Source organism: Mastomys coucha, unplaced genomic scaffold, assembly GCF_008632895.1.
Source record: "Mastomys coucha isolate ucsf_1 unplaced genomic scaffold, UCSF_Mcou_1 pScaffold14, whole genome shotgun sequence".
Classification (NCBI taxonomy): domain Eukaryota; kingdom Metazoa; phylum Chordata; class Mammalia; order Rodentia; family Muridae; genus Mastomys; species Mastomys coucha.
The window spans coordinates 68,189,749-68,205,533 of record NW_022196896.1 but is presented as its reverse complement, the minus strand read 5'-3'; the positions used below and the strand labels follow the sequence as shown (position 1 = coordinate 68,205,533).

At 41.4% G+C, this 15,785-nt stretch overlaps 1 protein-coding gene across 3 annotated transcripts in view; it reads right to left on the bottom strand.

Annotated features, from left to right (window-relative positions):
- Positions 1-15,785, bottom strand: part of Il1r1 (interleukin 1 receptor type 1) — an 81,320-nt gene that overhangs the window by 12,281 nt on the left and 53,254 nt on the right. For 2 of the 3 annotated variants that reach the window (XM_031367326.1, XM_031367325.1), the window contains 5 exons: positions 9,569-9,806; positions 9,271-9,460; positions 8,059-8,230; positions 3,310-3,375; positions 321-438 (listed from right to left, as the gene is read on the bottom strand). In XM_031367326.1, coding sequence (XP_031223186.1) covers positions 321-438; positions 3,310-3,375; positions 8,059-8,230; positions 9,271-9,460; positions 9,569-9,806 — 784 coding nt within the window. Of the gene's footprint in view, positions 1-316; positions 439-3,309; positions 3,376-8,058; positions 8,231-9,270; positions 9,461-9,568; positions 9,807-15,785 lie in introns of those variants that run through there. The other variant, XM_031367327.1, reaches the window with a different exon arrangement.

The window sequence follows — 15,785 nt, the reverse complement described above, 5'->3', positions numbered from 1 at the left end:
GGTTTCTCTGTGTAGCCTTGGCTATCCTGGAACTCACTCTGTAGACCAGGCTGGCCTCGAACTCAGAAGTCTACCTGCCTCTACCTCCCAAGTGCTGGGATTAAAGGCATGCATCACCACCGCTCGGCAGCAATACGGATTTTTAAAAACAACAACAACAAAACAGAAATTCTCACAAATATTGTCTATCACTTAGCAAAACTCAAAGTGGGCAGCAAAGGGCTAGAAGCAGCCAACCTTCAGCTAGCCCTCAGTCTTAGACTCAAAACTAGAGCAAGTGTGTCACAGAATGTAGAATCAAAATTGATTGGCAAACTCACAATTGATAGTCTTCAGCTAGAACGGGATCGTCCCATTCAATTTCCGATCCATTCCACTTCCAGTAGACGAGGTCTGTGAACTGGCCCGTGACATTGCAGGTCAGTTGTAGTGTGGATCCTGAAAAATAATGCATTTAGCTCCAAAGACTGTTGCCTTTATTACAATCTATCTACATTTATAAGTGGCTGTTTAATAAGAATATTAAAGTATAGAAAAGCAGAATGAAAGAGGAAAATTTCCCTAATCCTCATCACCCAGAGAACACCACTATTTGGTTCTTTATATATCCCCATCTTCTCTTTAGACAACAGCAGTCTGTAAATGGAATCTCATTGTCTGTTAATTTGTAATTATTGTGGCTAGGAACTTCAGCTTCCATGATTAGTCCTCAGAAATACCCTCTTGCTATGAGACCACTTAGTATTTCATCATATAATTATGCCCTAATAGTATGGTTATTGTTGAATCTAAAATTTCATTATTATGATTAATAATTTAAGGAACATCCCGCTTACAATACTGTTTTCACAAATCTGCAAACATTACTTGGAGTGAGAACCTGGAGGCAGAATGTACTTTGTCATGGTGGGCCTCAAACCCAAGCCCTTGCCGTATCTCCTTTCCTCACAAGAAGATATTGTTTCAAATCCAAACTCCAATCAAGTGAGACTCTACCAGTCAACTCAACCTGAAGCAGCATGTACAGCTGTCATTTCACACAGACCCCTGAAAAACAAGGGTTACTCACTAAGCCTTGTCCACCGAGAGAAGAAAAACCAAGCTCGATTTTCACTTAAGTATTTTTTTTCTTCCATGAGTGGCTCTAGAGTAGCAGGAACTGACGGCCCAGAGAACACCTAGATATGGTCTTCATCATCAGCCAGCTGCATCTCTTTTTTATTACTTATTTTTTATTTATTGTACATGCATGGTGTTTTGTCTGCATATAGGCACCACATGTATGCCTTGTGTCACAGAAGGTATTGGATCCTCCAGAGCAGGTTATCATGGTGGGCTGCCATGTGGGTGCTGGGAACTGAACTCAGGGTCTCTGGAAGAGCAGCCACTGCTTTTAACCACTAAGACAGACATCTCTCTAGCCCCTCCCACCTTCACTTCTTGAACCACTGATGAACTAACCCCAATGGCCCCTTGATGCTCCTTACACTTAGGATACAATATCTGGCCTCTCTGTCAGAATGAGTTCACTGGTGTCTTGCTGCTCTTCCTTGATCAGAGGCACCTCCTCTTCATAGACACAAAAATGTCCTGGGGAGACTTCCAGGCTGGCTAGCTGTCTTCATCTTTGTTTACAAAAATTCTTTGATATCAATCTTTTGTCTTTTCATGGCCAAAATTTACAAGGGGTATTATTATTCACTGTATCTTTCCTTATTCACGTTTTTCTAAAAGCCCTCTCCTCTACCAAACCAGGGAAGAGCCAAGGTAGGTAGGTGTGCAGGCATTCGATTATTCCATTGCCTTTTGATCCTGAAGCCTTCTGGGATGTAATGTGCTATTTTCTGAGCTATCTTAAACAGACATTTTTAATCCAAGCAGTTGTTTTAACTCCAGTTAAAACAACTCCAGACCATTGGTTAATATGAGGTTTCTTTTCTATGTTACCTTTATTGTAGGATAACTTCTCATTTATCCTTTACTTTCTCAGTAAAAGTAAGTACATGTGCCTATATTCATCACCTTCCTTGTTTGTGTGTGTATGTGTCTGTGTCTGTGTATGTGGGAAAGAGTAAAGGTATATTTCTGTGTGTGTATGTGTATAAGAGTACAGGTATACCTGTGTAAGTGTGTGTATCTGTGTGTGTGTGTGTATGTGTATAAGAGTGCAGGCATATGTGTGTGTATGCATGTGTGTGTGAGCGTGTGCATGCATGTGTGTGTGCATGTGTGCGTGCGTGTGCATGCATGTGTGTGTGCATGTGTGCGCGTGTGTGTGCATGTGTGTGTGCATTGTGTGTATGTGTATAAGAGTGCAAGTATATGTGTGTGTGTGTGCGTGTGCGTGTGCGTGTGCGTGTGCGTGCGTGCGTGTGTGTGTGTGTGTGTGTGTGTGTGTAAGGGTGCAGACGTATCTATGTATGCATGTGTGTGGAGGCTCGGCAACAATCTTAGATGTCCTCAGGAACACTATCCACCTGCTTTGAGATGGGTTTCCTACCAGCATAGTGGAGCTCACCTATTACTCCAGACTGGCTGGCTGGCCATCCAGCCACAGGTCTACACCTGTCTCTGCCTCCCCAGCAGAGATGACAAATGTATATCCCCACACCCCGTTCCTAACATGGACGATGGAATCAAACTCAGGCCCCTACACGCCTTTACTGATGGCGTCACCCCATCTCCTTTCTGCTTTATTGTTTTTAAGACAGAACCCATTTGTAGTCAAGGCTAACCTCAAGCTCACAATCCTACTGCCTGGACTCCCCAAGCCTCAGTGTCTACCACCAACCTAGCACAGCTCTCTCCCAGGAGGATACAAAGACTGGTTCATGACAGAAAGGAACATCCATTACTGCAATGATCAGGATGGATCTTTACTCATGATTTTTTAAAAAGCTGACTAGCTTGGAAAAGCATTTTGTAGAACAATTATCATATTTTATGTATATAGTCTTACCTCCTATGCCTAAGAGATTAGCTCTAACTATAAAAAAATTCTGTGCCAATTAGATAAATTATGTATCATTAATTGTGGCTGCTGTTTGCACTGATAGTAAGGTTCCATTGGAAAGCAGGGGTGGGAGAGTCTGATATGGCTATGTTTTTGCCTTAAGAGGCAAAAACTTTAAAAAAAATAAATTTAAGAAATAAATTAAAACCATTTCAAAATCATTTAACTATACAGTGGACAGAGGACCATGTGCCACCATCCCCTGTGGCTTGTGATGTGTGTGCTGTGAAGGTGCATGCTATCTTCATCTTGAGGCCAGGATAACGGCTTCACCACACCCTGGGAAGCCTGCTTACCTAGGTCGGCTTCCATAGTCCCATTCCGTGGGCTCTCGATCACAGGTTTGTCCCTCTTGATTTCTTCTGCAAAAGGAAAACCCACAGAGCTCCTGAGCCTTTGTCCAGGCAGATCACAGGTGATACCAGCACTGGGTTAACACCAAACTGGATCTGACCAGACAGTCCCTCAAGTACAGCAGGAGATGGGAAGTGAGGAAGAGGAGGGGAGACCCCAGAAACTGAACACCTGAAGCAGGGCTGGACCATACATACCACAAAGGTGTACCATACAGGTATTCTCCAGCCTACACACACACACACACACACACACACACACAGGTACACCTGTACTCTTACATACATATGTGTACATGTATACACAAAGATAAACATACACACACATACAAGAGAAGAAAGAGAAATGAGTATAAATAAACTCAGGTGAAAGCAGCTACTGGCAAGGATGTGGAGAAAGAGGAACACTTCTCCACTGCTGGTAGGATTTCAAGCTGGTACAACCACTTTGGAAATCAGTTTGGTGGTTCCTCAGGAAATTGAACATAGTACTACCTGAGGACCCAGCAATACTACTCCTGGGCATATACCTAGAAGATGCCCCAACATGTAATAAGGACACATGCTCCACTATGTCCATAGCAGCCTTATTTATAATAGCCAGAAACTTGAAACTCAACAGAGGAATGGATACAGAAAATGTGGTATATCTATACAATGGAATACTACTCAGCTATTAAAAATGATGAATTCATGAAATTCTTAGGCAAATGGATAGAACTAGAAAATAACATTCTGAGTGAGAAAACCCAATCACAAAAGAAAACACATGGTGTGCACTCACTGATAAGTGGATATTAGTCCAAAAGCTCCAAATAACCAGGATACAACTCACAGACCACATGAAGCTCAATAAGAAGGAAGACCAAAGTGTGGGTGCTTTGGTCCTTCTTAGAAGGAGAACAAAATACTCTCAGGAGCAAATATAGAGATAAAGTGTAGAGCAAAGACTAAAGGAAAAGCCATCCAGAGACTGTCCCACCTGGGGATTCATCCCATATACAGTTACCAAACCCAGACACTATTGTGGATGCCAAGAAGTACTTGCTGAAAGGAGCCTGATATGGCTGTCTCCTGAGAGGCCCTGCCATAGCCTTACAAATACAGAGGCAGATGTTAGCAGAGTGCGGTACCCTAATAGAGGAGTTAGAGAAGGGACTGAAGGAGTTGAAAGGGTTTGCAACCCCATAGGAAGAACAAAAATATCAACCAACCAGATCCCCCAGAACTCCCAGGGACTAAGCCATCAACAAAGGAGTACACGTGGCTCCAGCTGCATATGTAGCAGAGGATGGCCTTGTCATGCACCAGTGGAAGGAGAGGTCCTTGGGCCTATGAAGGTTCGATAGATGCCCCAGTGTAGGGTAATCAAGGGCAGGGAAGTGGGCATGGGTGGGTGGTTGGAGGAACACCCTCATATAAGCAGGGGGAGGGAAGATGTGATAAAGTGTTTCTGGGAGGGAGGGAACTGGGAAAGGGGATAACATTTGAAATGTAAATAAAGAAAATATCCAATAAAAAATTAATTATAAAAAAATATTAACATTAAATGAGAATTTACTCTGTATACAGCATCTATGTGCACAGGATCCTGGGGGGCAGAGGGCTCCCCTCTCGCTGCAAAATGGGAAAGGCAGCAGCTGTAACAGCCAGCACTGGGCCCAATGTGCTGAGTTACTATGGCACCAACACAGCAGCTACAGGTAAGTGACAGGCAACTTAGCATCATTTATTTAAATATGTAGAAAGCTTTCAAGAGGCCTCTAAAAATTAATCTCCCGCTCCTTTCCACAATTGGTGCCGTGGGCTGATCTGTGGCTGAGGAAAAAGAACAAGAAGCAGACTAGATTTCAGTAATCCTTCATAGGCAGGTAAACAAAACAAAATCTCAGAAGGACTCAAAATCAGACTCTACCTTACCTACAGATAGGACAGTACTTGCTCAATAAATGACACTTAAAGTTAGATCTAGCCAGTGCTTGGAGGGTCAAAGCAAGGGCTAAGTTTTTATTCAATAAAATTAGTCCATGGAAAAGTGTGGGGCAGTGTAGAGCAGTGGTCTGTTCAAACAACTTAGACTCGGTGGAGTAATGGCCTCAGTGGGCAGTTTTCTGCTTGCAGGGGGCAGAAGGAGCTCGGCTTGCTTCAGTCACAACCCCTCACAGCTGCCCCCACAGGAGATGTGTGCTCTATCAGACAGACAATGCCCCAAGCTCCCAGCTGGATCCTACCCCCAGACATCTGACTACAGCCAGACATGCCACGCCCCATACAATAAAACAGGCGGTTTGCCCTCTACTAGCTCTCTTGCTCTTTTTCTCTTCTCTTCCCCTCTTTCCTCTCTTGCCTTCCTCCTCTTTTTCCTGCTCATTGTTCGCTTCCCTTGCCTTCTTGCTCTCTTGCTTTCTTCCTCTCCTCTCTCTCTCTCTCTCTCTCCTTCTCTTCTCTCCTTCCTATCCTTTACTTCTCTCTACTTGACTGGCCTATTTTCTCTTTCCTACAATAAAATATCTCATTTATACATTGCCTCCTTTTTAACTAACACACACCCCACCCACAGCTGTACCAGGGAAAGAGAGAACCACAGGCCACAGCAGCCAGCCCTTGGTACAACAAAAAATAAATGGCTATAAAATATGGAAACTCAGCTATGTGTATGGTGATCCTATCATGAATTTGACTGGGATAGTTTCAACTGTGTCCCAGCATAATTACTCAAAAATGATCCTTCCAAAATAAAAAAAAAATAAAAAAAAAAGTCCTGGATAGATCAGCTTCTTATTACTGCAAACCACCATTTACAAAAATGTTGAATACTCTGCCTGGATGGTTTGTATATGTGTGGCCCAGGGAGTGGCACTATTAGAAGGTGTGGCCCTGTTGGAGTAGGTGTGTCTCTGTGAGCTGGGCTTTAAGACCCTCACCCTAACTACCTGGAAGCCAGTATTATGGTAGCAGCCTTCAGATGAAGATGTAGAACTCTCAGCTCTGCCTGCACCATGCCTACCTAGATGCTGCCGTGCTCCCACCTTGATGATAATGGGCTGAACCTCTGAACCTGTAAGCCAGCCCCAATTAAAAGTTGTCCTTTAAAAGACTTGTCTTGGTCATGGTGTTTGTTCACAGCAGTAAAACCCTAACTAAGACACTGTCCATTCCCAGGTAACTTGTAAAAGTGCAATTTTGTTCATTTTTATTATAAAACCATTTGTAATGTGATATATGGATATGATGCTTGGGAGCCCTGAAAACATTAAGAACAGTCATCACATGTATGCTAACTTCATATCTGTTTCATGATAAGTCCTGCTTTGCATCAGGCACATGACCTCAGGCTGAGCTTACCTCATATCTAATCTTCCCAAGGCCTTACAGGCCATACCATCTTATTATAGAAAAAGATTAAGTGATGGAGGAAACCAAAGAGTGCATTCTGGGTATGTGACATCTCCCAACTCCTGGGGATCTACTCCACTGCATGACCACTCTATTGTACTTTTGGGTTTGTCTGTTACAGTCCTGGGAGTGGGATCAAAGGTTCTATATATGCTAGACAAATGCCCCCCTACTGTGCCACATCCCCAATGCCAGTGACTCCCGTAGAGTCAGACTCCCCCAGGGCATGCTCTCACACAGTAATGAACCCACTAACAAGAGTCGGAGAGCTCCTTGGAGGAACTACCTTCTGTGATATCTAAGATATCTAACTAGACCCATTGGAAAGTATAATTCATAATGCATTGGTCTAATTACCATTGCATCAGAAGCAGGAATGAAAAGTATTTGTGTACTACTTACTAACAAAAAATGAAATTAAGACCATAGAACTTTGCATTGTGGTTTGAACATGAAACGTCCCCCACGGGCTCATGAGCTTGAAGATTTGGTACCCAGCTGGTATCACTATTTGAAAAGGTTGTGGAACCTTTGGGAGATGAAGCAGAGCTGGAGACAGGATGTCACTGTGTGAGGAGGTGAATTTTTAAGGTTTTATAGCTGACCCCACTTCTGACTATCTATCTATCTATCTATCTATCTATCTATCTATCTATCTATCTATCTATCTATCATCTATCATCTATCTCTCTCTCTTTCTCTGTTTCTGGCTCTATATATCTATCTACTTTCTGTCTCCCTCTCCCCTTCCATACCTCCCTCTTTCTCTCCTTCTCCCCCCCCTCCTTCCAGTGTTCCCATGAACACTGGAACACTGGGCCCTCTTCACTGCTATCACACTGAGAGGTTCATTTTTCTTCCTTCTTTACCCTCCCCTCCCCTTACCCTCCCCTTCTCTCCTCTCCTCCTTCCCCTCCCCTCCTCTCCTCTCCTCTCCCTCTCCCCTCCTCTCCTCTCCCCCTCCCCTCCTCTCTTCCCCTTCTTCCTCTCCCCCTGCCTCTTCTCCCTCTCCTTCCAGTGTGTCCATGAAATACTATCATCCTTCCTCCCAACTTCTGGGCCCTCCTCACATGCTAGCTGCCACACCTCCTTCGCCATGACCAGCTGTACTCTCTGGATGCATGACTTAAAACAAACTGTTTCTTCCCTATTTTAGATTGTGTGACCAATAGGCCTTGTGAGTCATTGACCAGTTCATAGACTTAATTCCTTTAGGACAACAGATTGATGATATCAAAATGGTGGCCTCTAAGGCCAGTCCACAGGCCAATGGCTGGGGTCAGAGCTGTGACTCACCTATTGTGATAAATTGTATTACTCGTGTGACCGGATATTGCTTCCCCTGGTATGTGTAGGATATACGGCACATATAGTTCCCGCTGTGCTCTTCAGTCACATTCCTCACCAACAGTTGCTCTTTGACTCCGAAGAAGCTTACATTGTTGTCAAGTGGCAGAAGTGTGCAGTTCTAGACAAGAAGAAACAAAAAGAAGCAGGACAGTCATGGGACAGAATTCCCCTGTGCAACAGAATAGGAATACAAGTTTTTCACCTCTAGAAACTCATGACAGAGAAAGTGACTGAAAGCTCAGCTGCATACAGCTTGTTTTTATCACTATATTTTTTTGGGTTTTGGGTTTTGGGTTTTTTTGTGGGGGGGGGCAATAATTACATTTCAAAATTTCAAGCCCAGAGGCTTATGCCATAAAGATGAGTGAAGATAAATTTATTTCACAGAAGATGTGATTGAAGCAATATTGCTGGCATCTCTCAACACCACAGTCCCTTCCTGCATGGTTATTATTTATTTTGTATTCTTTCATCTCTAAAAGATGATGTTCCCTTGTAAATTCCACCAGACTAGGTAAACTAAAGGTAAGAAAATATGCTGTGTCCCACCCTACTGTTTAAGTGGCTACAGACACTACCAAGTTATGTATGAAGCATTTAGCTTTTCATTAATCTTTTAGGATTTATTTTTATTTTATCTTTAATTACAAGTGTGTATATGTGTGATTTAGCAGTTTGTGTACATGAGCACAGTACCCATGGAGGCCAGAAGGGGGCGGCAGGAAGAGTTGTAATTACAGGCAGTTGTGAGCAGCGTTCTGTGCATGCTGGAAAACAAATTCTGGTTCTGTGCAAGAGTCATGCGGGCTATTAATCACTGAGCCATTGCTGCAGTCCCAGAACATATGCTTTTAATGAAACACAAAATACTATCTGTTATAAAAAGTTATCTCTCTAATCCATCTTCTCAAAAGACGTTCTGTTACTTTTCTTGAAACTACAATTTACTAAGGCAGATAGAGACAAGGGTTTTCAGATTTTAGGTTAAGTTGTAAGGATCAGTGAGCACAACCATAATATTTTTGTTCGTTTCTCTATGAAATTGCACCACTACAGAGAGAACAGTATTCAGTGGATAAATACTTTTGTAGATACATTTTACTGTATCATAATGGAAAACCGTGTAAAAGTAAAATATCACACTGAAAACGAAATTACCTTATACCACTGGACTTTGGGTAACTCATTATTTTCATCTTTAAAAAGATTCAAATAAGGGCACACCAGACGTCCATCCCTTGCAATGTGGAACCGCTGTGGGAAGCTGACCTGTGTGTTGTAACACAAGCCAGGGTCATTCTCTAAAACATTCACGGTTACTTTAGTTTTGAGGCAGTGAGTTGAGTTTCTAAAACAAAGTAAAATATGGAAATTGATTATTATTAAAGTGTTCTTCTGTCCTTAACTATCATAGAAACTTAGGACATACGTCTGCATATATGTATTCCTTTCTTACCTTACTATGCAATAGAAATATCCTGAATCCTCCACCTTGGTGGGAACAAACCAAAGATGTTCATTATGCTGATGAATCCTGGAGTCCCGGTCCACTGATATGGGGGTCTTGCTGTCATTTTTGTACCAAGTTATGATGTCACCATGCATTTTATTTGGAGTAAGAGGACACTTGCGAACATCAATTTCATTTACAGATAAAAATAAAATGATATGATTTGGATATTCTGTACATTTATCTTTAAAAGAGAGAAAGGAAGAGCAATTTCAAGAAGAGTTTCCAGTGTTTCTTAATGTAATTTATACATCTGAACTCATTGGTTAGTAAAGATACCAGTTCCTGCCATGTGTACAGTTTCCAGCTGTGCATTCAAGAGCATGGTCCTCAGAGTTTGAACCATTTGCAGTCAGTTCCAGCTTTGTCACGTGTTCCCTGTGGGCTGTACCCTGGGCAGGTTACTTATCCCCTTCTACTTTCTCCTTATTCTTCTAAAGGTAGGAATGATGGTGGGAAGACAGTGACTTCCATACAACGGACAAGTGAAGACTGAATATATACCCTCCCACTTGAACAACTTCTTTGGATACCCATAGAACACAAGACTGTTTAATGCCTGTCATAATACTGTCTTCCACTTGCTCAAGATGCTAAAAGAGATGTAAGAGACAGTCAACAGAGACAGAAAACAATTTTAAAAAAAAGACTTCTAGTAATTAAAAAAAAAAATGCATCGCCAAGTTGAAAATATACTGGGAAGAAAAACTAAGAAAACCCAAAGATGCAACTTTAAAAAATATCTGAGATTAAGTGATAGCTAGGGCAGCTGGGGCATGTTGAATATGAATTGATAATTGATAATTGATCATTATTAAAGTGGAAAGACAGAAAACAAGTTTGAAATACATGCTGAAATTTCTTGAGATGTTATAATGAGCCTGAGCCCCAAAGACACAATGAGCATCAAGAAGGGGAGAAAGGGAGCCACGCCAACTGTCTAAAATAATATTGTCAACACCAGTGACAAGAAAACCTTGTTGCCAGAGATACATTTTTTTTTTAAAAAAAAAAAAAAAGGTATTTGTTTATTTTGTTATTTTTTTTTTTCAAGACACAGCTTCTATGTGTAGTCCTGGCTGTCCTAGAACTAGCTTTGTAGACCAGACTGGCCTTGGACTTATAGAGATCCACCTGCCTCAGCCTCCCAAACACTGAGATTAAAGGCATGTGCCACTACTACCTGGCTACTTTTCCATTTTCAAGTACAGCTGTTAATAAACAAAACAAAAAGGATTACAACCATCTTTCTAGGGAGTAAAAATATTATCCAGCTGTAATTCCAGTGAATATGACTTTCAAAATCACAGAGAGGAATTTAAAAGTTCTGGGACTGGGTACAGGTAGATGAAGGAACACCCTCACAGAAGCAGGGGGAGGGAGAATGTGATAGGGTGTTTCCAAAAGGGAGGGAAACTGGGAAAGGGGATAACATTTGAAATGTAAATAAATATCAAAAAAAAATAAAAAATAAAAGAAGAATCCATTGTCTGGAGACCTGTACTCTCAAGAAATAGTCCAAGAATTTCTTCACAAAGAAAAAAACAATATTGGAGAAAATGCCCCCATTAAATAATACCTCATTCATAGTGAAACTTCATAGTTGAATGAACTTATGGGGAAAATTTAATCTTCAAACCCTAAATTCGACCCCTGGCCCTCAAAGGGTAAAGATTGTTTACAATGCAAAAACTGCTTTTAGCCCATCTGTCATAATCCACAAGGTCCTTAAACTTCTCACAGTGCTCGGAACTCTAAGCCCATGTCTTTACTGAGACTCAAGACAGTCTCTGTACAATAACAAAAATAGTTATATCACTCACAGTGGGCTGGGCATAGAAAGAACTAATCAGGAAAACACACCACAGGGTCCAGTTTCTCTAAAGGACCTCTCAGGGCTGCCTACAGGGCTTCCAAGCCTGTTACAGTGCCTGTACTCTCATGAATTCCTTTGAAAACTTAAATTTTTATATCATTGTGTGGCTGATACTAAGGTCTTCTGCTAGCTTCAATGTTAGCTGTATCTCCTTGGACCACTGCTGTATGGCCTCTGAGCTCCTGCAGGACTCAAGAAACTGAAACAGTGCCTTTTCCTTGGGCAGATGGCCCTTCGTGATGAGATGGGTACCCAAGAGGTGATTTCATACCCTTGAGATGACCTTGCAAAGCACTCAACTTCTTTTAAAAGGCACCAATAGCTTCAGACACCATATCTTCTAGGCTTCAGCTTTACTCTGGCTTTTTCTGACCAAATGGCAAGTCTTTAACTCCTCTGTGATCCCTAACCTCACTGTAAACTTGACTGAACACAGCCAGCAACAACTCTGCCATAGTCTGAATGCTGGACTGTCTTGAAATCCCCTCCATAAAACTGTGAGCCACCTCTAAAGTCAGCTCGTGCACAGTTTCCAGACACAGACAACACTAGACAAGTTTTCACCAGAAGGTGATACTAACGGCCTCTGGATCAACAGAGAACCATCTCACATTTCCCACATTCCTACGGCCATTCTGGTCCAAGCTCCCACCAAAACCACAAAGGATGTTCTGATTATAAAATGCCAGAGCTTTCTAACTGACATCACTCTTTTCCCCCTAAATTCAAAAAACCCAAAAACCCAAAACCAAAAACAACAACAACAACAACAACAAAAACATTTCCAAAGACGGTTACATTTTGTCACAGCAACAGGGTCACTTCTCTGGTACTAATTTTCTTTATCCATCTTTTTTACTTATTGTGGCAACTGAAACTATTTAAAAGAATGAAACACTTGTTTTAGCTTATGGTTTGAAATCCCCAGTTGGCCAGCTCAGCTGTTTCAGGATCCACATGAGCGGCTGAGCATCCATCCAGGTGATAGGAGTTCATTTATAGGTGATCGACACCTGGCTGTGCGCTCACCCATAGCAGGAGGAAAGCTGGATTGGTGTGTGAAAAGCTGATTGTGAGGGCAGCACATGAAAAGCAGGTTCTAGGTGGCAAACTGCCCACAAACCCTAGAAATGACTAGACTTTGTGGGCGCAGCCTTCCCAGGTGTGAATAGCTCCTCAAAATGTTACACGATCATACTGTTTAGAAAATACCAAACTTGATTAATCCAGCAGCAGAGTAAGATAATAGTAAACTCTCTAATAAATACAGATGGGTATCTTTCAAATATTTTACCTAATTGAATCCCACAGGATATAGATCAAAAAGATAATGTATTATAAATTTAGGTCTGAAAAACATTAAAACTTTAAATATCCATATGCTGAGATTTTTTTTAATTATACAAAAATCTCAACAGATGCAAAAAGAGGCATTTAATTATAATTCAATAAAACTCTCAGCAAACTGTGGTTTTTAGAAAGCATATAACAGTAGAACCAAAAGGTATTAAAAACTGAAGTTAAAAATATAAAATAAAATCCTAGACTGAAAATTGGAAAATTTCACTTCAGTAAGTTAGATAAGTTACAAACAAGTAGAGAAATGCTGTGTTTGTAAAACAGAATTGCTCTTGCTAAGCTGTTCCTGTTAAATATGTTCCAAACACATTTATATTCAATTTAATCTCAATCAAAATATGATCAGAGCATTTCATACAATTGACAAACAAGGCATTTGGTTTTTTTATCTCTGAGCACCATAAAACTCATTATCAAAATCTTATAAACCTATAAAGCTTTATAAAATTGCCACAACTGAGTCAGCATAGCATCAGGATAAAGATAAGTATGTCATTGGAACAGCATCAAGACCCGGACATAATATACACAAATACATTGACGTGGGTCTTGAAAAAAGTATAAAGTAAATTAGAAGAAACCGCCATTTCGTCCACTTGTACATTCTACAGAAGAATAAGGAAGATTTCCAAACTATGAGCCTGAAAGTCTCTATAAATCATTTATCCCTAAAAGCAGGGAAAAGGCTAAATTAAGTTCAAGTTTGTTTGGGTTTTCCCTAAGTCAAAGGCAGCCTACACTCAGAGAAACACTGATCAGAAACAGAAAGAGAGAGACAAGGAGAAAGAACAGAGAAAGAGAAAGGAGGAGGAAGAATCAGAAAGTTGCTGATAAAAATGAACAGCATGTTTTATTGCCTTGTGAATTAGCTACCATTCCCCTCTCCTCAGATCCCTAATATTCAAACCAGGACCTGTGCAAGCATAATGTCTCTGAAAACTAGCAGCCTTGCACAAGCAGAGCAGGTCTGCAGCTTCTCAAATGTCGCAGGTTACTGGCCTCACCCAGAGCTTCTTTGGAAGAGCTCTATCCTCAGGGTGTTCAGTGAACAAGCTCAATGTCAACTATTTAATAAGGCAGCAAGTGTTTACGAAAACTACAGCATCAGTCAGAGCACAAGAGCCATGGCCTAAGGGAGACCTGAGCGCTCTGGCATATTCCTGGGGGATGAGGATCAGACTTACACACACATAGCTGTCCAACAGATCCAGAAAAGCTTTCAGGCTCACTTCTGAATAACTCTGAGGTCATACATGGTCAGGAAGTGAAGGCTAAGGTGGAGCTGTAAACACCACACGTTGCCCCTCATACAAATACAAACACAGACCTTCCATCAGGTGGTCTCATGTGAGCCTTCTCCCCAGTTACTGATCAATAAAGGCTAGAGCCTATGATTGGATTGGGCAGTGGAGGGGAAAGGTGGGAGGGAGGTCTTAGAGAGTGGGGGCAGATAGAGAGAGAGGGAGAGAAAGAAGATGGAGCAGAACTATGTGGTCATGAGCAGAACATGAGCCACTATTCTAACACATCACAGATAATACATTATGCTACCAAAAATGCCCAGTTCTCAGCAAAACACTACAAAAACAGAAAACAAAGAACTGCAAGTAGCAAAGGGTCTCCTACCTGGGGAATAAGTTAGTGTTAGTTCTGCCCAATCTAGGCTTATTGCTTATAAGTATAACTCGATTTTGTGGGTTTTGTATGGGACTATTAGTGTTGGAAATTACTGCAACATAGCTCCAAGAGTTGCCAAATTCCCTTCTGGACTTCATATACAATTGTGCATGCACATACTCGTACACACACACACACACACACACACACACACAGAGAGAGAGATGGGGGGGAGACTTTAAAAAGAACTCAGTAATAACAACAAACTATGGGTACATAGAAAGAGGACATCTGATTTCCAGATTGTTGGCATCAAAAGACCAGTTTTGCAGATTCTTCCAAACTCAGGATGTCACAACTAGGTGTCATGTCACCTGTTGCTATGATGACCACATACCTTCCGGGAATCCACTTCCTACACTCACCTGCAAACAGATTATGTCACAGCCTATATAAAAGACAGAGTTTTCCCCACTTTCGCCCCTTTTTTTTCTTTTCCCCTTTGTCTTTCTCTGTCTTCCCTCTTTGTCCCCAGTAAAACCTCTAACACATGGAACTGCTGTGGCCTGGTGTGCTATGTTCAAACATGAGCCACTATTCTAACACATCACAGATTATATATTATGCTATCAAAATGACCAGTTCTCAGCAAAACACTACAAAAACAGAAAACAAAATACAAGCAACAAAAAAAAGAAAGAAAGAAAGAAAGAAAGAAAGAAAGAAAGAAAGAAAGAAAAAACCCATCTATACACAGGGTGAACAAAGCTGCCAATAGAAACAAATGATAAAGAGTACTGATTGATCCCAATTGTAACAACACTATCAACTTGAGAGTGAGAGGCAGGGAGGGGTTGGATGGAGGAGAAGGAGGAGCAAATGGACATATTTCTACTTATATTTCTATTAAAATCATCCTTTAAAAACACTAGCAAAACCACAGTGTCCATGGAGATGTAAATGGATAAACAATTGTTCTGTGTCCATAAAACAGAGGGTTGCCAAGGTCATCCAATAATCAGCATTAATGCATACCACATGAGTGAACCTCACAACTGATCTAAGTTTTAAAAAAAAATCATCATATCCCTTTCCCTCAAAATGAGGACATGCCGAGAGATCTGTATATTTAACACTTTAGAGAGTACATGACCACCTACGGTGACAGGAGGTATCATGTCTGGGGATGAGACCGTGGGGAGGGATGGTGAGGAGGCTAGAGAGTGGTAGACACATTTATTATCTTGATTGTGTTGATTGTCATTTCATCATAGATGTGCACCTTAGCACTTCAAGTCTCAGTAAATCTCT